The 25499-nt window shown below is 39.4% G+C and overlaps 7 protein-coding genes across 8 annotated transcripts; 4 read left to right on the top strand and 3 right to left on the bottom strand.

Annotated features, from left to right (window-relative positions):
- Positions 1-2947: 2947 nt before the first annotated feature.
- LOC17899023 (pyrophosphate-energized vacuolar membrane proton pump 1) lies at positions 2948-6436 on the top strand. The gene is made up of 8 exons (XM_006306775.2): positions 2948-3329; positions 3546-4120; positions 4217-4596; positions 4705-4791; positions 4877-5207; positions 5341-5751; positions 5835-5894; positions 5976-6436. Exons 1-8 carry the CDS (start codon positions 3080-3082, stop codon positions 6180-6182), a joined length of 2301 nt encoding a protein of 766 aa, XP_006306837.1. The 5' UTR covers positions 2948-3079; the 3' UTR covers positions 6183-6436.
- A 59-nt stretch (positions 6437-6495) lies between these two features.
- On the bottom strand, positions 6496-7968 carry LOC17897976 (ATP synthase gamma chain 2, chloroplastic). Its single transcript, XM_006304463.2, has one exon. The coding sequence runs from the start codon at positions 7776-7778 to the stop codon at positions 6618-6620; it is 1161 nt and encodes a 386-aa protein (XP_006304525.1). The 5' UTR covers positions 7779-7968; the 3' UTR covers positions 6496-6617.
- Positions 7969-8187: 219 nt separating this feature from the next.
- On the top strand, positions 8188-9728 carry LOC111832551 (arogenate dehydrogenase 2, chloroplastic). Its single transcript, XM_023789574.1, has one exon. It carries the CDS (start codon positions 8489-8491, stop codon positions 9548-9550), a length of 1062 nt encoding a protein of 353 aa, XP_023645342.1. The 5' UTR covers positions 8188-8488; the 3' UTR covers positions 9551-9728.
- Positions 9729-10061: 333 nt separating this feature from the next.
- LOC17898781 lies at positions 10062-11503 on the top strand (the record flags this gene model as incomplete). The annotated part of the gene is made up of 1 exon (XM_006303633.2): positions 10062-11503. A coding segment is annotated over one exon (1311 nt), but the record flags the coding sequence as incomplete, so codon positions are not given.
- On the bottom strand, positions 11504-14044 carry LOC17896942 (COBW domain-containing protein 1). Of its 2 annotated transcripts, none has more exons than XM_023776793.1 (10): positions 13665-14044; positions 13473-13538; positions 13201-13381; positions 12906-13102; positions 12686-12736; positions 12498-12589; positions 12237-12346; positions 12058-12143; positions 11826-11930; positions 11504-11710 (listed from the first exon to the last, which is right to left on the bottom strand). In XM_023776793.1, exons 1-10 carry the CDS (start codon positions 13977-13979, stop codon positions 11573-11575), a joined length of 1341 nt encoding a protein of 446 aa, XP_023632561.1. In that variant the 5' UTR covers positions 13980-14044; the 3' UTR covers positions 11504-11572. The 2 variants fall into 2 exon arrangements, with proteins under 2 accessions (XP_023632561.1, XP_023632560.1); XM_023776792.1 differs by having other exon boundaries at positions 12058-12149.
- A 792-nt stretch (positions 14045-14836) lies between these two features.
- Positions 14837-18766, top strand: LOC17896848 (F-box/LRR-repeat protein 14). Its single transcript, XM_006305783.2, has 16 exons — positions 14837-14973; positions 15229-15461; positions 15548-15676; positions 15756-15963; positions 16153-16299; positions 16547-16621; positions 16696-16767; positions 16868-16942; positions 17095-17166; positions 17264-17335; positions 17446-17517; positions 17588-17659; positions 17753-17896; positions 18009-18080; positions 18156-18302; positions 18384-18766. Exons 2-16 carry the CDS (start codon positions 15246-15248, stop codon positions 18566-18568), a joined length of 1758 nt encoding a protein of 585 aa, XP_006305845.1. The 5' UTR covers positions 14837-14973; positions 15229-15245; the 3' UTR covers positions 18569-18766.
- A 193-nt stretch (positions 18767-18959) lies between these two features.
- Positions 18960-24776, bottom strand: LOC17899785 (protein TOPLESS). Its single transcript, XM_023776822.1, has 22 exons — positions 24394-24776; positions 24078-24257; positions 23846-23959; positions 23577-23735; positions 23302-23479; positions 23107-23230; positions 22727-23008; positions 22531-22640; positions 22381-22450; positions 22231-22304; positions 21957-22148; positions 21511-21873; positions 21286-21426; positions 21109-21204; positions 20881-21027; positions 20669-20779; positions 20416-20595; positions 20207-20335; positions 20013-20108; positions 19740-19928; positions 19486-19652; positions 18960-19355 (listed from the first exon to the last, which is right to left on the bottom strand). The coding sequence occupies exons 1-22, from the start codon at positions 24471-24473 to the stop codon at positions 19142-19144; spliced, it is 3396 nt and encodes a 1131-aa protein (XP_023632590.1). The 5' UTR covers positions 24474-24776; the 3' UTR covers positions 18960-19141.
- Positions 24777-25499: the final 723 nt, after the last annotated feature.

Raw genomic sequence — 25499 nt, forward strand, 5'->3', positions numbered from 1 at the left:
CTCTCTCTCTCTCTCTCTCTCTCTTCAACAAGATAAATTAGTGATTACATTTCCATTTCTTTATTAACACATGATTTCCCTCCTTCAAGATTTGCTTTTGCTATCCCCCCATTCCCTAAAATATAAATATAATAATATACAAAAATAACAAAATTCTAGATCTTATACGTTTTTAACTATTTTATAAAGATCATACCAATAAATATCTGACACTGTTACTACTAAATGAATTAAAATAATGACACCCACATGTAATTAAAAATATCCGCTATACAGAAATCAAATATAACTCTCATTGAACTTTGCGGCCTATCAGCTTATGACTCGTCCGTGACTGTAAACCGAAATCAATCGGTACAAGTTATCATCTTTTCTGTTAGGAAACAAAACATGTCAACACACATCTTTTACTACTACAGTGTGTTTTGAGTTTTTCTTCATCAAAACCTTTTTTATATAAATATTTGATTGATACTTATCAACGTCTCATTGCATTGTCAATTTATAAACTATAAAAACATTGAGATGTCACCAAATTTTTGGTGAGCCTTAGTTATTAGGAAAAAAAAAACATTATAATTACGACAACGACGATTATCTAATTCATATACAAGTAGTATCAATGGAAAGGAATGTTACCGTGTAAACATAAACCATTCTCGTCATCCATTTTTTAATTTCAATAATTGTTTACTTTTTTCCATTATATAATTTGGTGGGTTTTGGTTTGAATTCTACGTTTTACACACTCAGCATGCAGGCTGCACTTGGATGGATAACCTTTGCCATGTATATGATATATATTACTATAGTTTAGGAATTAAAATGGAAACTAAATCTTGATTGACAGATAATAATAATAATACAAAGTATGTTCAGCCACATAACTAGGAATGAAAAAGATAATTTTATTTTTGCAAAAAACATGATAGTTTTTATTTTTCAAGATTCATTAGCAAAAAACCTGCAAAAAGGGAACAAAGATAAAGCATGAGTGGTCACTACTACTTACTCACTGAACAGACACACAAAATTAATGCTACGAAAATCAAAATTCCACAAAAAATAAAAATTTAATAAGCTAAGATATTTTCTTATTGATTTTATATAATTATAGGAAAAAGGGGGTATTTTATCCGATTGGAGGGTATGCACACCATTCAATACACATAAATACGTCAGCCGTTCGAAAAGGCCTCTCTCGACTCGTTTTTATATATATTTCCCAATCCTTGTCATGTGTGCTCCTCCTCTTCCTCAGTGGCGGTATCTACGTACGGTTTGGTGCACTGTATCTTCTTATACGGCCTGTCATGTATAATAAGAAGAATATGAGATTGAGATTTATCTTTATCGAACAATTTGCCAACATTATTTTTTAGTACAAAGTCGAATCAAATATGCGATTGTACTACTACTATAGTATCTGATCCTTATTAGACGAATACGAGTTTTTTTTAATACCACTTTATTTAATTTTGATCGTAAACTGAAAAAAAAGTTTTTTTCTTTTTGCTTTGAATATTTTCAATCTTATCTGACACCTAGATATTTTATCCGCACACGGTTGTAGTTTATCTTTTCTTACCATAAAAAGAGAGTCAAAATCTCCAAACTAAATCCAACATAATTGGTTTTTTTTTCATAATAAAGAAAAATCATACTAGTAGCGTTTACAATTATAGCAAGCCTTTACTTTTTTCTGTTTTGTAGATAAATATTAAATAACAAGCATTTACTTTACACAAAAAAAATATTTTTAATAGTAAGCATTTCTATAAGGTAAATAAAGGATTTAATTCACATGGCCTGTTTTATAAAAGAATTTAGTTTTTTCTTCTTCTTAGTGTTAGTTAAGTTAGTTTTTTCACACTGGTTTTTTTTTCTTTAGTCACTTAATTTTTAAAAATATGTATTTCAATTTATCATAATCATTAAATTAATTACAAAATGATTTAGGCTCTGTACTAAACTTTTTTTTTTTTTTTGGATTCAAAGCTCTCAAGTATTACTATATCTACACATGCCAACAATAATGTACATTAAATCCCTCCTTGAAAAATACTAAAGAACAAGCATTTACATTATGTCAATTCTTTTTTCTAATAGCAAGCCTTTACATAGTGATTACGTAAATTAACAGTTTAATTACACATGGCCTGTTTTATTAAAGGATTAGAACTTCGTTTTTAATGTTAAGTTAGTTTTTCACTATGGTTGTTTTTTTATATTTCTTTTTCTTTAGTAACTGATATTTTAACTTCGAATTTCCATTTATCATAATCATCAAAAAATTAAAAATGATATAGGTTCTTAACTAAATTTCCCTTAATTTTATTGGATTCAAAGCTCTTTTTTTGGTGTTGATTGGATTCAAAGCTCTTAACTACTGTATATGTCTACATATCTATATATGCCAACAATTTACATTAAATCCCTCCTTGAATAATATGACTAGGATTTAATGATACATTTAGACCAGAATACACCCGATTTGGGTAAAAATACTCAGAATATACCATGGATATATAATCACAATAATCTTCACCTAACTACAATTAATTTCTACCGTGTACGTGATTGACTACGAAAACATAAAAGTACTAATCATGTACTTGCAGGATCGGACGGACACGAATTCATCGATGCCCACGTAGTAGGTGTCTTTCGCCCTAAAATCAACGACCGCGATTAACTCGAGCGTTACTTTGCTGACGTGTCGGATAATTACCGGTTTAGATGAGGATGAACAAAGCACTAGTCTAGTCAGATCTAATTCAGACATATCGAGCGTCGTTATACACGCGCCTACCGAGTGAGTTCTGATGGTGCACCGTAGAAAAGGTGAACCTGACCGTACCGGATTCCAACTTAATTTCTGGATTGGAGCATCCAAGAAGAAGGACTGAAGGAGAGGTAGTGTTATAAAAACGACACGATATCCTCACCGAGTTACGCCTCATTTCTTCTTCACCTCTCTCTCTCTGTGTTGTCTCTCTCGCGCGAAGCGCTCATCTTTGTGTTGTTTTCGTTTTTTTTTGTTTTTTCGTTTTTTTGTTTTTCTCTTATCGGAGAAGAGATGGTGGCGGCAGCTTTACTCCCGGAGCTCTGGACGGAGATCCTTGTGCCTATTTGTGCGGTTGTCGGAATCCTGTTTTCGCTCTTCCAATGGTACGTTGTCTCTCGTGTGAAGCTTACCACTGACCTCGGCGCTTCGTCTTCCGGTGGGAAGAATGGTCACGGTGATTATCTAATCGAGGAAGAGGAAGGTATTAATGACCAGAGTGTTGTCGCTAAGTGCGCTGAGATTCAGACTGCTATATCCGAAGGTAAGATCTAGTTCAACTCTATTCAGATCTCACAGTTCTGTTTTTAGATCTGTCTCTGTTTGTGATTGGAGGTTGTTTGGTATGATGATAACGATGTTTTGGAATGTTAGAAGTCGTGGAATTAATAATATAGTCTCCTGCGCTATCTGTGAATGATGCAACTTCATGTGTAAAAAAGTGAATAATCTTTGGATCTGTTTGGTCTTTTGGGAACAGGTGCAACTTCATTCTTGTTCACGGAGTACAAGTATGTTGGTGTCTTCATGATTTTCTTTGCTGGTGTTATCTTTGTTTTCCTCGGCTCTGTTGAGGGATTCAGCACTGAGAACAAGGCTTGCACTTACGACACCACCAGAACTTGCAAGCCTGCATTGGCTACTGCAGCTTTCAGCACTGTTGCTTTCGTGCTTGGTGCTGTTACCTCTGTTCTATCTGGTTTCCTCGGAATGAAGATTGCCACGTACGCCAATGCTAGAACCACCTTGGAAGCAAGGAAAGGTGTTGGTAAGGCCTTCATTGTTGCGTTCAGGTCTGGTGCTGTGATGGGATTCCTTCTTGCAGCCAGTGGTCTGTTGGTGCTTTACATTACCATCAATGTCTTCAAGATCTATTACGGAGATGACTGGGAAGGTCTTTTTGAGGCTATTACTGGTTACGGGCTTGGTGGATCTTCCATGGCTCTCTTTGGCCGTGTTGGTGGTGGGATCTACACTAAGGCAGCTGATGTCGGCGCTGACCTTGTCGGTAAAATTGAGAGGAACATTCCAGAAGACGATCCAAGGAACCCAGCTGTAAGTACAACACTTCACTGTGTATGATAACACTGTGCTTTTGTTTTTATTTATTTAATTACATGTCGTGACTTTATTTCGTTGGTTATGTTACAGGTTATTGCTGATAATGTGGGTGACAATGTTGGTGACATTGCTGGTATGGGATCTGATCTCTTCGGGTCATATGCTGAAGCATCATGTGCTGCTCTTGTTGTTGCATCTATCTCTTCTTTTGGAATCAACCACGATTTCACTGCCATGTGCTACCCACTGCTCATCAGTTCAATGGGAATCTTGGTTTGTTTGATCACTACTCTCTTTGCCACTGACTTCTTTGAGATTAAGGTCGTTAAGGAGATTGAGCCGGCATTGAAGAATCAGCTCATCATCTCTACTATTATTATGACTGTTGGAATTGCTATTGTGTCATGGGTTGGCTTGCCTTCCTCCTTTACCATCTTCAACTTTGGAACACAAAAAGTTGTGAAGAACTGGTAAGATCTTACTGTATGATTACTGTTTTTTTTTTTTTTTCCCCTACATTTCACGATTGAATCTTCTCTGTACAATTTTTTGATGTCTGGGATAATTTTGGATTTCAGGCAGCTATTCCTGTGTGTTTGTGTTGGTCTTTGGGCTGGACTCATTATTGGTTTTGTCACCGAATACTACACTAGCAACGCCTACAGGTAAGAAGCTACTTTAGCTGTATTTATTTACTAAAACTTCTTTCCAGTTAGCATAACAAGCTCTAATGACCCTGTCTTCTTGCAGCCCCGTCCAAGATGTTGCAGATTCATGCAGAACTGGAGCAGCCACCAATGTTATATTCGGACTTGCTCTCGGTTACAAGTCCGTCATTATTCCAATCTTTGCAATTGCTATCAGTATATTTGTTAGCTTCAGCTTTGCTGCTATGTATGGTGTTGCTGTTGCTGCTCTTGGTATGCTCAGTACCATTGCCACTGGTTTGGCAATTGATGCTTACGGTCCCATCAGTGACAATGCTGGTGGTATTGCTGAAATGGCTGGAATGAGCCACCGCATCCGTGAAAGAACCGATGCTCTTGATGCCGCTGGAAACACCACTGCTGCTATTGGAAAGGTACGTGGCCTTCTAATCCTCTTTCTGCAATCTGATAAATCATTTATAGAGCCTGCTTGACTTAATCATTCCCCAAGTTGCCTTTGCTTGTTATGTAATATGACATGTTGTATTTCTATGTTGTTGTGCACAGGGATTTGCTATCGGTTCTGCTGCCCTTGTCTCCTTGGCTCTGTTTGGTGCCTTTGTGAGCCGTGCAGGAATCCATACCGTAGATGTTTTGACCCCTAAGGTTATCATTGGACTGCTTGTTGGTGCCATGCTTCCTTACTGGTTCTCTGCCATGACAATGAAGAGTGTGGGAAGTGCAGCTCTTAAGATGGTTGAAGAAGTTCGCAGGCAGTTCAACACCATCCCTGGACTCATGGAAGGTACCGCAAAACCCGACTATGCCACCTGTGTCAAGATCTCCACCGATGCTTCCATCAAGGAAATGATTCCTCCTGGTTGCCTTGTCATGCTCACACCACTCATTGTTGGATTCTTCTTTGGTGTTGAGACCCTTTCTGGTGTTCTTGCTGGCTCTCTTGTCTCCGGTGTTCAGGTAAAATAGTTTCTAAGCTCTCTGATGAACAATTAAATATTGTTTAAACATATGCTCATCAAATGCTCTCGTTTATTCTACAGATCGCCATATCAGCATCTAACACTGGTGGCGCCTGGGACAATGCCAAGAAGTACATTGAGGTATTGTAATTTTCTTAAGCTTAAATCAACCCATTTGAAGAGATGGAATCAAATCCTTATGAATTGTGGTTTTGTTTGCAGGCTGGTGTATCAGAACACGCAAAGAGCCTTGGGCCAAAGGGTTCAGAGCCACACAAGGCAGCTGTTATTGGAGACACAATTGGAGACCCATTGAAGGATACCTCAGGACCTTCATTGAACATCCTCATCAAGCTCATGGCTGTGGAGTCTCTCGTCTTTGCTCCTTTCTTTGCCACTCACGGTGGTATCCTTTTCAAGTACCTCTAAACTCTACCCGAGTGAAGAAGATGACGACAATGATGATGAAGAAGAAGATGATGGCGATCGATTCAAAGCTCTCTTTTTTACCATTCTTATTTTCGTTTTCCGTAGGTGGTTAAAAAACCTTTTTTTGTTGATGAGGCTCATTTAAAGAACCAACCAAATGATGTTTCCTTCTCTCTCTCCCTCTCCCTGTTCTTTTTTGTGCTGTCTAGATTTTAGAAATCCACCAAAGTATTTGAGACCTGTTTTAGCCATTACTTTCTCCTGCTTATTTCTTACTACTATTGTTATCTTCTTATTCGAGACAGATGGGCAGTAATTACAGGTCTTTTGTCACATTTGGTGAGGGAAATGTTTATCAATTTCTCATGACCTGTTAAATCTTTCATGACATTTATTACACAAACAAAAAAATGGTTACACAGCTGTGGTTTCTAACTAAGATTCTCGAAGAGCCTCGGCTCCAGCGACAATCTCCAGCAACTCCCCAGTGATCTTAGCCTGTCTGGCTCGATTATAAGCCATTGTTAGATTCTTCTTCAATTCAACCGCATTGTCAGTAGCATTACTCATAGCATTCATCCTCGACGCGAGCTCACTCGCCAAAGACTCTTGCAGTGCTCTCAGAATTTGACTGTTTAGATACAAAGGCATCATTGCATCAAGAATCTGAACAGGATCCTGCTCAAACTGCATCAATGGTGAGATGTCAGGCTTCTCAACTTCAAGCTTTGTCCTTTCCACTGCTAACTTCCCATCTTTGCTCGTCAACCTAAACATTTCATCCTCCATAGCATCAACACACTCTCCTTTCACATCACAAGACTCACCTTTCATCGATAACGGCAACAGAGTGTGGATCACAGGATCAGATTTTATCAAAGACACAAACTTCGTGTAAACTAGCTCAACCTTATCCACTTCTTCACTCACAAACAAGGAAAACACATCATCTGCAATGACCTGAGCTTCTTTAGTCGTTGGGAAAACACCTCCTCCTTCAATACATTTATCCACTTCGATTTCATCTCTCCGACTGAAATACGCATTCCCTTTCTTACCAACGCTAATCACAACACAGTCTATTCCTCTTTGCTTCAACTCTTGGACACGTAAATTAGCTTTCTTGATCACTGCGTTGTTGAAACCACCACACAATCCTTTATCACCAGTGACAACAACCAAAGCAACTCTCTTCACGGGTCTAACAATACTCAGAGGGAAATCAATGTCTTCCAATTGAGCACATTGGTTGATAGAGTAGAGAACCTCGACTAGAGTTTCAGTGAAAGGTCTAGACTTTATGACTGCATCTTGAGCTCGACGAACTCTAGCAGCCGCCACGAGTCTCATCGCCTCCGTTATCTTCTGGGTATTCTTCACACTGTCGATTCGTTCTCGTAACTCCCGGATTCCAGATCGAATTTGAAGTGAGGGGGGCGGAGATCTTGACGAAAGCCGATTTGGGCTCAGTGATTGAAACGGATAATAACGAAATGGTTTGAAGGTGGCTAGGAAAGAGCAAGAGTCTGAGCCCGAAAGCGATTTAGAATTCGAAGGAGACAACAAGAGCCAAGAGGTCGAGATCGAACCTGTCATTATCGTTTGGGGAAGAAGAGTTAAAAAAAACTAGCCTCTGAACTTGCGAGGTTTAAGATTTCATCCTTCCGTGGAGAAATGAGCTAAGAAGATAATTTAAGTGGTTTTCTCTAATTATAGTGTTTATTAGGGGTTATTATATTAAATTTCTACAAAATTAGAGGTTTCCTATTAATTACGAGGAAAGTATCAATAAAAGAGTACAAATAATTGTACCAATTGTGTTATCTTAAGCGTAAAAGAGTGAAACCAAATTATAAAAAATGAAGTTCTACTAATCAATTTCGGTAAGATTACAAATAATTAAACAATAAAATGATTACTATCGGCAACAAATAAAAATCTCACATTTATAGCAAAATATAAAAACTGACTTAAAGTAGCTAAGAAAAATGAAAATTGCAGACAAGTAAAGAAGAAGTCAGCCGGCGGCCGTAAGCAAAAGAATCGTGTAATTTGACCTCAAGTAATTTCCTTTATGGTCCTTGTAATTGTTGTGTATTTTGATTAGCATCACCACCACGTTTTGGTCACTCACGACATTTATTCAGATCCTCTGATCCTCTTATTTGGAGGCTCGCGCATCTTCTTCCTCCTCTCTCTCGCTTCTCCTCTGCTCCCTCTTCTACTCTCTCAGGCTCTCAGGCCTTCAGCTCCAGAAGTCCGGGGCTTTACCATAAACCCAATATCACTGTTAGTTCACTAGCACGATGTTACTCCATTTCTGTCCGGCGAAACCCCTCTTTTCTCCACCTAATCTCCGCCGCAATTCGCCCGCATTCCTCATTTCTCCGCCGAGATCCCTTCGAATTCGAGCCATCGACGCTGCCCAGATCTTCGATTACGAAACTCAACTTAAATCCGAGTACCGTAAATCCTCTGCTCTCAAAATCGCCGTCTTGGGTTTCGGCAATTTCGGTCAATTCCTCTCTAAAACCCTAATTCGACAAGGTCACGACCTTATCACTCACTCTCGCTCCGATTACTCCGACGCTGCTTCCTCAATCGGAGCTCGTTTCTTCAATAACCCTCACGACCTCTGCGAGCAACATCCTGACGTTGTACTCCTCTGTACCTCAATCCTGTCCACAGAATCAGTCCTCAGAACTTTCCCTTTCCAACGTCTCCGTCGTAGCACGCTCTTCGTGGATGTGCTCTCCGTCAAAGAGTTCCCGAAAGCCCTCTTCCTCAAATACCTTCCCAAGGAGTTCGACATCCTCTGTACTCACCCAATGTTTGGACCCGAGAGTGGTAAGCATTCATGGTCTAACTTGCCTTTTGTCTATGATAAGGTGAGAATCGGAGACGAAGCTTCTAGACACGAGAGGTGTGACAAGTTTCTAAGAGTTTTTGAGAATGAAGGTTGTAAGATGGTAGAGATGAGCTGTGAGAAGCATGACTATTACGCAGCTGGATCACAATTCGTGACGCATACTATGGGAAGGGTTTTGGAGAAATACGGAGTTGAATCTTCGCCGATTAACACTAAAGGTTACGAGACGTTGCTGGATTTGGTGGAGAACACATCCAGTGACAGCTTTGAGCTTTTCTACGGTTTGTTTATGTATAACCCGAATGCTCTTGAACAGTTAGAGAGATTGGATATGGCGTTTGAATCCGTCAAGAAGGAGCTGTTTGGGAGATTGCATCAGCAGTACAGGAAGCAAATGTTTGGTGGGGAGGTTCAGTCCCCAAAGAAAACAGAGCAGAAATTGCTCAACGATGGTGCTGTGGTTCAGATCAAAGATATATCATCATCATCACCATCTTGAAATATCACATTTTGTGTAGGGTTGGATTGGATTATGTTTTTTAGATTCGGAATAAAAAAGTTATGACGTTTTGGAAAAATCCTGAGTGAGAATAAAGAATGCGGTTTTTGATGTGTTCATATCGTTTGTATGTATGTTGGCTTTAATTTTCAAACTAATGCATTAATGAACTTATCTACCTGTCTAAGGTAAGTTCCTCTCAATCATGTGTGTATTGAAATGCTTAAACCCTCCGGTCGCCGGATACAAATACTGAAAAACCGTCGCTTTCTCCGACCATATTTTTGAATCCGCACGTTCTGAAAACTGTAACCGATCGACATTGGATAGCTCAAACACTGTATTTTAATTGAAAGCCTTATCACTGTTATGGCCCGATGGGCCGCTTGAATGTCTCGTCATAATGAAAAGAAAAATACAAATTTGAACTTTGAAATAGAAGTTATGTTATCAATGCCACCACCATCGCTTGTCGGAGCTTTTTGTCTTCCCAAAATTGCAACCTTAAATCTATAGAAATGATGAAACATTGATCGCGGGGTTTTTTTTTTTTGGCGTATCAGAAACGGAAGTGATGGAGAAGTGGGTAGCCGAATTCTTCCTCCGTCGACAACAAAACCCTAGGGTTTATGCTCCTTCTCTGTTATCGGCTCTGAAACCAGTAGATTCAGACGACTGTGTAAAGTTCAAGATAACTGCCGTGTTGCGGGACATCTCCAATTCCTTGAATCGAGGTACGGTCGACGAAGGAATGCTTGACCTCCTCGAGCTTCTTGAGAAGCTTCTGTTGCAGGAACATTCTGTAATCATGGAGTCTCTCAGATCTGCGTATTGCTGGACGGCTGCGGAGTGCTCGCTTAGGTTCATGTGGCCGATGACTGCTTCGGATGGCTTTTTTGGCGATGCCCTCGAGAGGATTTGGAAGAAGCGGATTGGGATGTTGAAGGAGAGGGAGAGCGATTTGGTGAGTCGCGAGTTGTTGAAATGGGAGAGTGACCTGAACAAGGCATTTGAGGAACCTGAGATTTACAAGAAGATTCGTGAGACTAACATCAGGTACAATGCCATTTCTCGTCTAACTCAGCTTCTTAAAGAGCAGTGGGCACTACTTGGGTGTTCCTCTCTTGAATCGGAAGCTCGAAAGAGGTTACTTAAGTGCAAGGATCCACCATCTGCTTCCCGGCAAAGAGGTTGTTATCATTTTGGTAGAGCAGGGGACACCATTGATAACACCAATGAGGAGCTCGAAACTGGGAGGGAGGCCAGAAATGGAAGCTATAGAGAGAATGCTAATGATGTTGAAGAAGTGGGATGGGTGGAGAATCCTGATAGGGTTGATAAGGTGACTGATCAAGAACACGAACATGAGCCAAGTGTTAGTAAGGGGGACGTAACAGTAGCTCGAGAGCTTAAGGATGTTTTGCTAGAGATTCAAAGACTCACAGACCTTTCCACTATGCAAGAGAAAGAACCTGGCAATGCAATGGACCAGTCAGCGAACGTCACTCCTCAGCATGATGGGGAAAATAGGACTGAAGCAGAAGATAGTGAGGGAACATCATCGTCTAGAAGAGTCAGGCCTCATCTACCAACCCCGGAACCTCTTAATGTATCACCCTTGAAGAAAGTTAGATTGGAAAGACCGCGTCCCAGAAGGCTCATGAAATTCTGGACTCCTGAAGAAGTGGAAGCTTTGAGGGAAGGAGTGAAAGAGTACGGAAAATCATGGAAAGATATCAAGAATTCAAACCCTGTTGTTTTAGCTGATAGGACTGAGGTGGATTTGAAGGATAAATGGAGGAATTTATTTGGTCGGCAGTAGTAGGAATCTTGCCAGGTCGCTTAGGGATGTTTTTGGAACTGTTTGGTTTTTGAGTTCTTGTGGAGTTTCTTGTATGGTGAATATGTTCTTGACTGAGCCTTTTGTAGTTAGTGTCCAAACTTTAGACGGTATTGCTTGTTCAAAAGTCTCCATTGATCAACTGATACCAAATGTAATGTTTTAAATATTGTCTCCTATAATTAAATCAAGCAAGCTCTGAAACCCATCTCTAACTCCTCCCGGTTCAAATTCTTGCCAATGAAAACAATCTTGTTGGTTCTTGTTTCATCTTTTCTCCATAGCCGGTCTGGTGATCCTTCAAATATTTCATGAACTCCCTGTCCCAACCATTAGAAACCCACAAATGTCAGATAGAATTCTACATCAAAAGACTTCTATACTCAAAACGATTCAGTTGAAATGATGATCAAAACAATGATAAAAGATGGTCACCTGAAACACGAATCTTTCGTCCATGTCTTGGACGGAGAGGATACCTTTCATTCTGTATATATCCTCACTACGTTGGTACAATAGCGCCCCAAGCCACATGTTAGCCTGATCCATTGTCAAAACTAAGGTTATAGATGATGCAGGTAATCAATCACGCATTGAAATTTAAGACTTCTGGTGCTACGGTTTAATGTATCACATATTCCACAACTTCAGCCATATTGGGTTATACCTTCTCAAGGTCCAAGTCTCCTTCGCAGACTAAACTGACTGAAGCGACACCAGGGTCATGGGTGTGATCATGAGAATGGTGATGTTCTGCGACTTTAGAAGCAAATTAATCAGCGCATGTAGGCGATCATGATTCACTATTTAGTAATAAGACCATTCTTTGGTAACTCTATAACATACCGTGTTCATGATCATGCTCACTGTGGTGATCATGGCAGTCATGGTCATGGTGATGATCATCATGTCCCTCGTGATTTTCCTTCACTTCTTCATTCACAGAGCTCTCAATTCTGGAAAGACAAAACACTTAGCCACTAGCAATAAACCAGAATTAAACCACAATAAATCATAACAAATGCATAGAGCTACTATACACCTCGGACATAAGTTTTCAGAATGACTTGTAATAAGATATTAGCAAGACCAAGAGTAAAACCGGACCTTTCTAGATCGAACCCTCCAATTCCAAGAACATAATCCAAGTCCACCTTCCCATATTTTGTCCGCTTCATGTGAGCCATGCTGTTTATGGCCTGGAAATAACCACATCATAAATGTTAACGCAGAACGAAGAGAATAGATAGATGTTGAAGGAGAAAAAAATAATCAGAAGAAGCAGAACTACCTACCTTAATCCGCTGCATCACTGAAGCTAGTTCTGGCTCACCAACAAGATCAGTCTGCAACAAAGTACAAACATTTGTCAGCTTGAATGATATGTAAAGGTAGAACCATACATAGGAAACAGTAGAGAAGTTTATACTACAAGCATCCACCATACATTTCAAATACAATTTCTGAAGGTAGTGCTAATCGGAAAAATCTGGTCAAAACAGAACTTCACAATACCTTGTTAACTATGATACGATCTGCGTAAGCTATTTGTTCAACGGCCTCATTGACATAGCCTTCGGGTTTAACTTCATCTAGATGCAAACGAGCATGTTTAGCATCAACCAGAGTGACAACTCCATCCAGTTTGACATCATTGAAAATTTCATCCTCAGCATAAAAAGTTTGGATAATCGGGGCTGGATTCGCCAATCCTGAGAAGATAACATACAAAATATAAATTCATCACTCGGTCCCCACCATATTGTTTTAGAGGATCATGTAGATCGAGAGATTGAAAATACTTTCAAACCTGTAGTCTCAATTACTATATGGTCGAATCTTCCTTTCTTCGTCTTGACCAATTCAGAGATCATCCTCACAAGATCACCCCTAACAGTACAACAGAGACAACCATTGTTAAGCAACATTATATCCTCTGCTCCAGCAGTTTTAGCTGCCACAAGCGATCCATCAATGTCCACTTCACCAAACTGAGAATTCACATTTTCAGCCACGACTTAGAAATCATAAACTCAAAAAAAAAAAAAAACCAATCTTTATTCAACTTCTAAGACACAATACCTCATTCTCGATCACGGCTATGCGCTTCCCATGACCTCCCGTCAATATATGGTTTAGCAATGTCGTCTATACACTCAAAAAGGCAAAAAGAAAACCCACGAAAATCAGCATTTGCTCACTGAAAAGTGGAAAGATTTGCAGATAATGAAGCATGGATTTTGAAATTAAACAAGAAGCCTAGCGTAGCCTCACCTTACCAGAACCCAGGAACCCGGTGATTATAGTAGCCGGGATTCGATTGTCGGGTGAATTATCAGTGGCAACATCGAGGAAATCATCGGTATCCAAAAAAGCGAGGGAGGAATCAGAGGCAACAGAGGAGTGGAATCTCCGACGGATGTCAGAGTAAAGCGCCGCGGAATAAAACAGCGGAGGGTTCGTTCTGACGGAAACTGTGGCTATCCTGCGACTAGCAGAAGGTAACCGATATTTGAACGAGGTAATGGCTCGGGGAGTGGTGAAAGCAAGTGGAGAGGTGGCTATGTCGAGTCTCAGGAGCGTCGCCATTACGGTGTTATTAGGGTTTAAGCTATATCCAGTGAAGTGAAGAGATTTCTACACAGATAATTAAGACCAGACACTGGTTTCGTGTGACTTGTGAATTTACGCGCTTTTTTTCTTACATTTTTTATTTTTTATTTTATTGCTGGATCAATCCAATGGTACTTCAGTTCAGTATTAAAAAAACATCATATTATTTATTTATTTCGAATTGGTAGGAAGTTAGGAAAAATTTTACTGTATGCAAATTTTATTGGGTTAAACACATTTATTTTATCAGAATACAATCATTTGGTTGCGTGGATTAAAACAAATTAGGTGCAAAACTTGAAGAAGAGCATAATAATCCTTAAAAATCTAGTAGTTTATACTAGAGAACAAAATATAAATGATTCTATGGCGATAATTTCTGACATCAGTTTTGAGAATTTTAGTTTTTTATTTATATTTAAAAATAGCAACTGTATTGATGATTGTTTCGATAACAAGAACCATCAAATACGTTTATAAATTGTTAATTGATTTTCTGAGATGATTTTTTTTGTTTTTGTATTCGAATTAAAAACAAAGAACACATATATCTGCATCATCATGACATCCAAAATACAAAATAAACAAAAAATCGACTGAAAAATCTAAACAAGCGGGGTTCACTATAGAAGTGGGACCCTTGGCATTCTTTATTCTTCCATCTTATCTAAAAAAAACGCTCCGAACCTGAATTCCGAACCACACTAAAGGGTGATTCACCTTACACGTGTCAGCCGATAGTAGGTTTAGAATCAGGCTCGGCTCACGGCCACTTTGCACATTTCTATACTCCTCTCCTCTCTCTTTCCTTTCCTCTTCTTCCTCACCGTCTCGTCAAATTCAACAAACAACAACAATAGCTTTGATCAAAGAGAGATAAGAGAGATCAATCACTCTTAACCCCCCACAACAACAAAATTTTCTCAGAAGAAATAGTCTTTCATCGATCGATCGTCGTGATGATGATTAGGTACGTATCGGCTTATTCGATCAACTAAGTACAAACTGTTTCCTGTTGAATTGAACACAGTTGCTTTATTTTGCTTCCTTTTTCTGTTTTTCCACACTATAACCTTCCAAAGCTTATCCTTTTTTTGTTTATTCGAATTATGTTCTACTTTGGGTTTCTGTGGTTTTGCTGCTGGGATTCTAAAAAGCTAGTGTTGATTCACACTTCTCTTTTTTTCTTTGTGCTTGTTTCCGTTGTGATCGTGCTCTGTTTCAGCCTCTAAAGAATATTTTATGATTCTGGATTACATCATCATGGGAGGAGCTTGCTCAAGGAAGAGAGATCAGCAAGTTGAAGATATTTTAAACAGAGGTGTCTCTGGCAAATATTGCAAGAGTTCAAGTTCGAAATGGTTGGCTACTTCGCTCTCCAGGTCCGCCTCCGATGCTAAACGGAACAATGGAGAATGCCCTTCGCTTATGGAGCTCTGTCTCCGCAATATACAGCAGGTTTATACTGTTTCCACTTAGCTTCTAGTTAGTTAATCTATAAACAAACGCCAGCAACCAAATGCTTTAACTTTGTTGCATTTCAGGACATTGATAGATACACCAAGTTCTCTGACCTACCAAGGGATATCAGTCAGCAGATTTTCGATGAATTGGTGTTTTCCCAGCGCTTATCTTTAAAGTCTCTTGAGGCATTTCGGGACTGTGCAATCCAGGTGAAGTCCTCCTTGGTGTTTCTCTTACTTGTTACTAATCCCCCTTCGTGTTGACTGACTCACAATTTGTCAAAAATAGGATCTTTACTTGGGAGAATACCCTGGAGTTAATGATGACTGGATGGATGTCATCTCCTCACAAAGTACATCGTTGCTTTCTGTTGATTTTTCGGGGTCTGATGTCACAGACTCTGGGCTGGTTTCTTTAAAACCTTGCAACAACCTAGAATCCTTAAACTTTAATTTCTGTGACCAGATATCAAACCATGGCCTTCAGCATCTCAGCGGTAAGCTTCCCTCCTTTTCACACATTTCTGTTATTTTTTCTGCTTACCGAAACGTTCCTTGTACTTTTTATGTGGATGTTTCCTAAGCGTAGCTACTACATTACAGCTAGACCTGATACACTTACTTTCATTTGTTTGGTAGATTTTTTGTTCCCACTCGAATGAAAAACTTTTTACAAACAATTTCAGGTCTCTCAAATTTGACAAGCCTGAGCTTCAGAAGAAATGCTGCAATCACTGCACAAGGCATGCGTGCCTTTTCCAACTTGGTTAACATGAAGAAATTAGATCTTGAGAAGTGTCCCGGGATTCATGGTGGGCTCGTCCACCTGCAAGGTACATAGCTATCGTGTTTTCTCAAGTTTTCTGACATCTCTGTTATTGAGAGTTCTATATTATATGTGCACACTTAAGAATCGACCCAAAGCCATGTAAGTTATGATTTTCTACACCTGAAGCATATAGAGATTTGGGTATTGAGTGGCGTTTTACTTGGAAAACTCTAATATCAATTCTGCATCCTATTTTTCCACCTGATTAAGAAATGTCTTTTCTTCATCCTATTTAACATCTTTCTTTCCAGGTTTAACCAAACTAGAGTCCTTGAACATAAAGTGGTGCAACTGCATTACGGATTCAGACATGGAGCCTCTCTCAGGTAACAAAAACATGCGTCTATTGTTCACATATTTTATTAACTTTTCCCTGTAGTGCTTACCCTCTTTGCTTCAGAACTTTCAAATTTGAGGAGCTTACAGATCTGCTGCAGTAGGATTACCGATTTTGGTATCAGCTATCTTGAAGGTCGGATTTTTGATTATCATACTCCATTTTTTCACCATTTGTCTCATATCTTATTGATGTACACTCAGCTCGATTCATTTCTCCCACTTGCTTGCTTCAGGGCTAAACAAGCTTAACTTACTGAACTTTGAGGGATGCCGTCATGTTACTGCTGCATGCTTGGGCACACTCGCAGGTTAGAAAAGCCAGCCTTATTATTGTATCCAAACTTTGTTGTCTCTTCGGTACTCCAGCCAATTGGATGTATGTTTTGTTATGGACTATATACATCTGATGAATATTTGCCATTTGAATTCACACGAGTCATGTTACTTTTGTTTTATGTAGCTCTTAGAGAATTGATGTTTTTGAACCTCAATAGATGTAATTTTTCAGACAGCGGGTGTGAAAAGTTTTCAGGTGAGTGTTACCTGATATCCGTGCAATTATAATGGTTGTTTTACTTTGCGAAAAACTCGTCAACCTCTGGGATAATTTGTTTCACGCTTCATTGTAGAGTTAATTCATTTGAAGATATTAAACTTGGGCATGAACAACATTACAAATTCATGCTTGGTCCACCTGAAAGGTTGTCTCACTTTCTTACATGTCTTATTTTCACTATTTTGTTGGTTCAGTCTCTCTTTACCATTTCGTGTTGTCTGCTTAAGTTTTAATCATGATAAATTACCTTCTCAGGGTTGACTAGGTTGGAGAGCTTAAACTTGGATTCTTGTAGAATTGGTGATGAAGGACTGGTGCATTTATCAGGTGATTGCTACTTCCGTTTTTTATCTAATCACGAATTATCCAGTATTCATAGATGGTCATGTGGTTTTAGGTATGCTTGGGTTGAAATCTCTTGAGTTGTCCGATACCGAAGTAGGAAGCAATGGGCTTCACCATATATCTGGTAAAACATGTTTTCCTTGGCATTTGGTTTTATGCTCACTGCAGATATACCCAATATGTTAGTTGATTAGCGCATTTATATTACTATATATAGGCCTGTCAAACCTAGAGAGCATAAACTTGTCATTCACTGTTGTAACCGACAGCGGTTTAAGGAAATTATCTGGTTTGACATCTCTTCGTACACTGAATCTGGATGCTCGTCATGTTACTGATGCTGGTCTTTCCGCACTCACAAGTAAGTCATTTCAGTGCGTCCATAAACTGACTGTCCAACAAGTTATTTGCCTTTGTATGTTGTGGGCACTGGTTCCCCTGAGTAAAATCCAACCTGTCTGTTTTGTTTTTAGGTTTGACTGGGTTGACTCATCTCGATCTCTTTGGTGCTCGTATCACAGATTCTGGAACAAATCATCTACGAAGTAAGTTTATAATGTTTATTATCTATTCCATCGTTTGAGATCTGCCTCATATACATTTTTCATGGTTTGATACAGACCTGAAGAAGCTGCAGTCACTTGAAATATGTGGTGGTGGATTAACCGATGCTGGTGTCAAGAACATAAAAGATCTTTCATCCCTGACTCTCCTCAATTTATCACAAAACTCCAATCTCACAGACAGAACACTGGAGTTGATTTCCGGTAAGGATACAGTTCTTAAATTCATCAGACAAATCATATGCATCTGAAATCTGAACCATGCATGATCTCATTGACCCGCAGGGTTGACAGGATTGGTCTCTCTAAACGTCTCAAACTCTCGAGTATCAACCTCAGGACTACGTCACCTGAAGCCATTGAAGAACCTGAGATCTCTGACCTTGGAGTCCTGCAAGCTCTCTGCTAACGACATCAGGAAGCTACAGGCGACTGATCTGCCACACCTAGTCAACTTCCGTCCTGAATAAGATTATTTGTCATAAGGGCAAAGTCACGAACTCTGTAAATAGATCGATCTCTTGTGGTCGCAGACATAGCCACTGCTCTTATATATATTATCTAAAGCTATGCTCTTCTTCGGGAATATTTGCTGAAGAAACTGTAAATAAAGCTTCTTTCCAAGCTATATGGCTTGACAAAAGAGCCTTTGATGGCTCTTGTGTTGACGTGTTGTGGTCGGCTTTTGGATTCTGTTTGGTTTGTGTATTTACCCAAGTGAACCAACAAAAACTGTCGAAAGACATAGATCACTACTTTGTAAATATTTATGTAAATTTGAAATATCGTAATGTATTATTATTATAAATGAAAATATTTTGAAGCACAAGAAATCTATATATGAGAGAAGACAGAGAAAACTCAGCAACGGAAAAGAGAGTTACTGTGTTTATCCAAGTTTGCTACTACTGAATTACTTTGAATATATATGTTACATCTAAACATGTTAGCATCTCTGGGTCATAAAACTTTCTACCAATAAAAATTAAAACCAAAAACAAAGACTTGTAAAGAAGAAATCAGAGAGGCAGGTAACTTTCAGATCATCTCTGTGGCTGATCAGAGGCAGGTGCTCCAACCGACGGTGCAGCCACTGCACCGCTAGCTGACCCGTTCTCAGCTGGCGGAGCAACTCCCCATTTACCTTCTGACTCAAGCGGGTCGAATATGTGAACTCCTCCGTCTGAGAGACCAACCGCAAACATGTTTGGTTCTTGCGGATGTGCTGCAATCACTAGTGGATGTACGTTGGAATTGCTGCACAAAATGAATAAGATAATATTTATGAACCGATTGATGAACTGAAACTTCTTTCTGAAACTAACAGATTCCTCTGTTCTATTTAAGGTATAGCTGCTTTTGAAAATTTCAAGATTCCTCTGTTTACCTGAGACTAGCAGGTAGATACGCAGAAGGGTTGACCCGGCAACGCAATCTCAGATTTGCAGAGCTAAATACACAAACTGTCGCATCCATAAAACTCGCGTAGACCAATTGGCTATCGCATGAGAAAGTGGCATGAGTGATCGGAGCTAATGATTCCCGCACAGCCCACTGAAACAATGCAATCATTATTTACCTTCAAAAACAAAAACAAAAACAAAAATGTAGATTTTAGAAAGAGGATTATAACTAAAATACCTGTTTCATGCATTCAAGCTTGGTAGTTTCGTAAATAGCGAGCTGTGTCTCGTGTACGACGAGGAAGTGAGCTTGATCTTGATGGAACTGCACACGCGTATCTGAAGCTCCAGTGTTTTGTTTTCCCTGCGGAAGTGGCAGAACCTTGCTTCTCTGCTTCTCCCATCCATCTGTGTTCCAAACACATAGCTGCAACAAAAGTAAACGTTAAAAGACTACTGATATTGTCTTCATTGACTAGCAAAATTAAACAAGATGGTTTAAGGCCGGAACCTGAGCATCTGCTCCAGAAGACACCAACACATTCAATACGTTGGAGAAGGCAAGGCCAGTTATTCTCTTTGAATGACCTTTAAGCTTGCTCTTCACCTGCGAGTGTAAACAAGGAACATGTTGACCATCATATCTACAAACAAAAAACTGCTTCTTCTTTTCCACATTTTCCTTTGGAGATTTCAAATCATTACCTCATCAACACGGACGTTATAAATCTGAATTGTACTATCATCCATGCCGATAGCGATGATATTGTTGTCTTGAGGATGGAAAGCAAGAAAAGTTGCAGCAGGCGGTGGTGGCATGAAAGTAGCCATTGTCTGCAAATTATTAGCCAAGAACAGTCGATCAAAATGCATACACAAGTAATCAAATCGTAAGCATCTATATGTCCCATTACCTTAAACGTCATCATGTTAAACAAGGAGATCTTTCCTCCGGAGGCTGACATTACATATGAATCATTCTTGGATAAAGCAAAACAAGGTACAGCTTCCTCGGGATTGGTTTCAGCAACGTCGTTAGTCATTAGGATCCCACTTGCTGGTTGCCATTGCTGAGGCGGTAAAGAAGCTGTCGCCTACACAGAAAAATGAGATGTAGAAATCAGTGACACTCGTCATTATTTGTCCACGAAGGAGACTCAATTTCACCTTTCCAGATGCGTTGCGCTCATTCCGCTGCCATTTCCATAGAAGATGAATAGCGTTCGATGCCAAAGCCAAGATAGCGTTTCCCGAATTTGTGAAAATCAATCTTGATATCTGTAAAAAGTTATCGGTTTTATTGTCAGAAAAAACATCGGTAAATATATATATATATATATAGCCTATACATGGTTCTGAATATATATATATTTGTATACCTTGGCGACTCTCAGATTCTCAGGGAGTCTCAGTGACCTGCATTGAGAAGGCTCGCTAACTTCAGTAAGCTTCCATATCTTAGACTTATCATTTGATTCTTCTGTGATTACTGGCTTCACATCCACCATATTCCGCGAATCGCCATTCTGTAAAAAGCAACGGATGATGAATGATGGAAAGATAAAAGAAAAGTGATGGAAAGAACAAAACGAAATGAATTTTATTACCATTCCTTGGATAGAAACTACATTGGCTGATCGATCTGCGAGTCCAGCACTCGTTGCAGCAGCTGCCGCTGCCGCTGCGATGCTGTTTATGGCAGGCTGCAAATGTAGAAATAAACTGTTGACAAAATCTCTCAATTGCGCATAAGTTATTTAAAGCATAGCTTAGATTTGAAGTACCTTGGAGGATTCAGATGAAATGTTCTCGAAAGTGTGCAATAGCCTTAGACCATCTGAGTTTGCCATAACCTTGATCACATTCTCGTTTCCAGACACGGCCAGGAGAGAGCCTTCCTTGTTAAACCGTATACGTGGGCTTGCCTAGTTTTAGAAGCACAATTAACGAAGAAACTCGAAAATAATATCTAATTTTTGTTTGTATATTTAGCTTTTCTATTCACGTACCTGGAGGCCTCCCTCACCATCAATGGCAGTTAAAAGCTGTACAGTGTCCATATCCCAGAACTTAATGGAGAAATCATCACCAGCAGCTAGATATCGATTCTTAGTTGTATCAAACTGCACAACTCCGAGAGAACGCTTGTGGAATCCTTGATAAGTTCTTTTAACAGCTCCTTCGCTTTCATTCCACTCAACAATGAAAGACTCTCCATCTTTGCTCGTCCCACAAGAGAATAGCCTAGTTCCATCAGCACTATACGCCATTGTAGTACACCAGCGACCAGGTGCATCATAGTCAACTCGAGAACCCATGTTATCATATAACCATGCCTTAATTTTCCCATCGAGAGCTGTTGAAAATATGAACTTGAAGACAAGAAGAAACAACAAATCAGGAAACTTAAAGCATGTACTGGAAGGCAAGGAGATCAATGGACAGGTAAGCTTACCTGAATGTTTTCCTTGTAGTGAGGACAGACCGAGTAAACAGGAGCTTCATGGCCTTCAAAAGTATGCCTTTTGACACCTGTTGCAGCGTCCCAGACCTTTATGGTTTTGTCATCACCACAGGTTATTACACATAGTAGCTTGTTTGGAGTCGAGAAGGCAATATCATTCACACCACCAACATGAGCATCGATCTGAAATAATCACAATATTACAAGACAATCCCCAAGGGGAAAAAAGAATGTCAGAAAGAGAGGCTTGTGAATGTTATGAGACCTCAAGGTGTTGCCTCATGTCTTCGCCTCCGTGATAAGAGTATAGTTGTACAATATGTCTAGAGTAAGCAACTCCTGCAATTGAGAACGTTGGGCTGACTTATAAAATTGCAATCTGGAGCAGAATTGAATTTAAAGGTGAATTATTTACCAAACAAGGAACCGTCAGGGCTCCATATCACACGGTTGACAGAAACAACAGGTTCTTTCACCAGAGCAGCCTGAAGAGAGAAAATTTCAGTCATTGTAGATACATAACATAAACTAATACTGACGTTTTGTTGTTACAATGCGTAGTCACCTGTAAGGGCATGGAACATTTACTCAAGTCCCAAACTTTGAAGGTCTTCTGTACTAGTCTTTCCCGAGAACCAACTTCCCACAGCCCAATATCCCCTACATTTGTACCAACTGGTACAACAACGCAATCAAGTTAGAAGGTCGTTGATGATTACTAGTAATTACATGAAAACACATACACAAATGAAGAAACAGACCTAGAAGCAGAGTCTGTTTGATTGGATGAAAGTCCATGCTCATGGGTGATGAGCCCTGAGTCAAAGTTCGTGCAACTTTCTTCGGCAAGTCATCAGGTGCTTTGAAAGCTGGAGAATGACCATGGCCCTGCCCTGGAAATGACATCGGTAACATGTTCACTCCTAGATTCACCTCATCAGAGATTCCCATAGGCCTCGTTCTTTTGGAGACATGTTCAGAATCCGCTGATGGGTAGTCTAAAGCAGCATTAGTTGGAGGAGTTCTCGGGTGCTTCAATGCCGCTAAACCAAAACAGGGGAGGAGTTCCATTGTAAGCACATTGCATAGATCACATAGAGTTTGTCTGAGGAAACATGCAAATTTGATAGGCAAGTAGTACCTGGGATCGATGGACCACCAAGGGCAATGGCTCCTGCGGAGACAGCTGGATGTGGGACAGAGGAGGGACTAGACATCCAACCAGCAAGAGGCGTTGGAACAGGTGAGGCCGTTGGTTGAAATGGCTGGAGATATAGAGACAATCAAACACTTGGCATCATGAAACAATAATAGAAAAGGATAGATATTAAATTACCTCGTGTGTGCCTAGAGGAGGAAATCCTCCAGCTTTTGGTATTCCTCCAAGCAGTGGATTGTTCACAGGCGATGGAGCCCGTGCGCCGTTTGGAGGGCCACAAGAGTGATCCACAAAAAGAGTCTTTATATCTGGATTTGGCCTCGGATTTTTACAAAGCTGATGTTGCCAATTCAAACTGCAAGTTATGCATAAACAAAAGAAGGAATGTGTTAATAATATGCCAACAAATTGAAGTGAATGAGACAAAATGATTAAGGGAGAAAGCAACTAGCCTCTGGTTAATCAAAGTCCTCAGCCTTGAATTTCTAAGAGTAGGAAACTGCAATTTATCACGGAACAACGGGTTCGCCTCAATCAGCTTTTTGAGTTCCACCAACATGATAGCTCTCGCAGACTTAGTGTCGCCATACTTGGATAATTGTTCATTCTCCCTGAAAGTTCAAGAAGTTCAAAACACTTAATCATCTGCATGATCTTTCTTTGAACCACGGCTGAGGGAAAAAAAGAAGCTTTAGACTACATTAATCCAATATGACTTTACCGGAAGTTCTCTAATGTCAAGAGCTGCGTAATTTCCTTGAAAAGCTCCTCATTAAAAGTTGAAAACACTTTCAAATCCTTCACTAGTATATCCACAGCCTTGGGACGATCATGCCTAGCAAAAGAAAAAAGGTCACCAGGTGAATCAAAAATCAAAACTCTTGTCTTTTCTCTTCTGTTATTGCACTGAAAGAAAGAAAGAAAAAAAAACAAAACCCCAACAATCAACTTACTTATCCAAAGCCTCGAGATACTTCTGCTTTCTTATCTCAAAGAATATCTTCATTGAGTATCTATTATCATCTACTTTAGTGAAGCCAGAGAGATACTTCTCAACCTCATCCCAGTTCCCACTGTGCACCTCATCCTCAAAATACTTCATATTGAAGAAAAATCCAGATTCTTGTTCAAGCCTTAAACATGAGGAAAAATTGACAAAGCAATGCATAAGAGCTAACAGTCCATCTAGTTTTTTTAAAAAAGTCCTCTCCAATAAAGCCAATTAGATCGAAAGGAGGCGCGTGAAATGAAGAGAGCAAGAAGACTTACTTGTGAACAGTCTCTTTGAACTTCTCTTCATCAAGAAACTGTAAGATCAAGAAGACGAGCTCTCTACTAAGAGAAGACATGTTTTCTCACACTTCCTCTAGATTTTTTCAACTCAGATGCACAACACACACCTAAACTATCACCAGATCTACATATTAAATAATGGCCGAAATGAGCTCAAATCTGGATTTCATGGTTAAGGAAATTTTTTATTTTTTTAAAACATGAACCTAAAAAATTCAGAAACTTGGCATCTATTTCCACACAGATAACAAAAAAAAAAAAAAAATCTAGGAAATTTTAGGTCTTCCTGGAATTAAATAGCTTTAAAAGAGAGAATCTTTTTTACTACATGGAAAGAAAAAAAGCAAAATAATTATCAGAAAGGGCAGAGGAAAAAAAGAGAAGAAGCAAAACCCAGAAAAAGCTAGGGCAAAAGGATTAAAAAATAAAATAATAATAAAACTCTAAAACAGCTAGATTCCATTAACAGAGAAGAGAGGCAAAGGTGTGAGAAAGAAGCGTGAAGCTTTACTTACCATGAAAGAAGAAGAAGAAGAAAGAGATCGATGAAGAAGACGACGACCAGAGATATGATGGATTGATTTTTTTGACTCTTTTAATTTATCTCTTTTTTTTTTTTTTTTTGCTCTATACCGAAAAAAGCAAACTTGAAAGAAATAAAAATGAAAGCTTTCTTCTTTCTTCTGCTTCTCTCTATCTAGAGAAAAGGGTTTTCTCTCTCTTCGAAATATATATACGGACATTAAAACTTGCAGAAATGGAGATTTTAATAAGAGAAGATGACAGATAATTGGATGCTGATCAGTAGTGTGATCTATCGCTCTAAGAAAAGCTAACTCCGATAAGCAGTAGTGATAAGTAGGAGAGCTGATCAGAACGTCTTGATCGGCTACATTTCTCGACGTTATCGGCTCGGAATATTAGTTGCCAGCTGTACTCGACGGAGAAGTGATCATATACATCGCGATGGGTTATACACCTAGCAGGAACACCGTCGGATATCGAAAGATGGCGCGGAGGAAGGGGGATCTAACGGTAAGAGTTTCATTCAATGTGTCAGACTTGTCTGAGATCCCTCGTGG

This window comes from Capsella rubella, unplaced genomic scaffold, assembly GCF_000375325.1.
Source record: "Capsella rubella cultivar Monte Gargano unplaced genomic scaffold, Caprub1_0 scaffold_1, whole genome shotgun sequence".
NCBI lineage: Eukaryota > Viridiplantae > Streptophyta > Magnoliopsida > Brassicales > Brassicaceae > Capsella > Capsella rubella.

What these genes read in the sequence shown, in the direction of transcription:
- LOC17899023 (XM_006306775.2), top strand. Translation starts at nt 3,080, where the DNA reads ATGGTGGCGGCAGCTTTACTCCCGGAGCTCTGGACGGAGATCCTTGTG. An exon ending in TCAGACTGCTATATCCGAAG is followed by an intron (nt 3,330 to 3,545) that starts GTAAGATCTAGT and finishes TTTTGGGAACAG; the next exon opens with GTGCAACTTCATTCTTGTTC. An exon ending in ATGCCAAGAAGTACATTGAG is followed by an intron (nt 5,895 to 5,975) that starts GTATTGTAATTT and finishes TTTTGTTTGCAG; the next exon opens with GCTGGTGTATCAGAACACGC.
- LOC17897976 (XM_006304463.2), bottom strand. Translation starts at nt 7,778, where the DNA reads ATGACAGGTTCGATCTCGACCTCTTGGCTCTTGTTGTCTCCTTCGAAT.
- LOC111832551 (XM_023789574.1), top strand. Translation starts at nt 8,489, where the DNA reads ATGTTACTCCATTTCTGTCCGGCGAAACCCCTCTTTTCTCCACCTAAT.
- LOC17896942 (XM_023776792.1), bottom strand. Translation starts at nt 13,979, where the DNA reads ATGGCGACGCTCCTGAGACTCGACATAGCCACCTCTCCACTTGCTTTC. An exon ending in TGAGCATGATCATGAACACG is followed by an intron (nt 12,150 to 12,236) that starts GTATGTTATAGA and finishes TTGCTTCTAAAG; the next exon opens with TCGCAGAACATCACCATTCT. An exon ending in GAGACTTGGACCTTGAGAAG is followed by an intron (nt 11,931 to 12,057) that starts GTATAACCCAAT and finishes ACAATGGATCAG; the next exon opens with GCTAACATGTGGCTTGGGGC.
- LOC17896848 (XM_006305783.2), top strand. Translation starts at nt 15,246, where the DNA reads ATGATTCTGGATTACATCATCATGGGAGGAGCTTGCTCAAGGAAGAGA. An exon ending in TTCGGGACTGTGCAATCCAG is followed by an intron (nt 15,677 to 15,755) that starts GTGAAGTCCTCC and finishes TGTCAAAAATAG; the next exon opens with GATCTTTACTTGGGAGAATA. An exon ending in ATGCTTGGTCCACCTGAAAG is followed by an intron (nt 17,336 to 17,445) that starts GTTGTCTCACTT and finishes TTACCTTCTCAG; the next exon opens with GGTTGACTAGGTTGGAGAGC.
- LOC17899785 (XM_023776822.1), bottom strand. Translation starts at nt 24,473, where the DNA reads ATGTCTTCTCTTAGTAGAGAGCTCGTCTTCTTGATCTTACAGTTTCTT. An exon ending in CTCCTCTAGGCACACACGAG is followed by an intron (nt 23,231 to 23,301) that starts GTAATTTAATAT and finishes CTATATCTCCAG; the next exon opens with CCATTTCAACCAACGGCCTC. An exon ending in TGGTGGTCCATCGATCCCAG is followed by an intron (nt 23,009 to 23,106) that starts GTACTACTTGCC and finishes GTTTTGGTTTAG; the next exon opens with CGGCATTGAAGCACCCGAGA.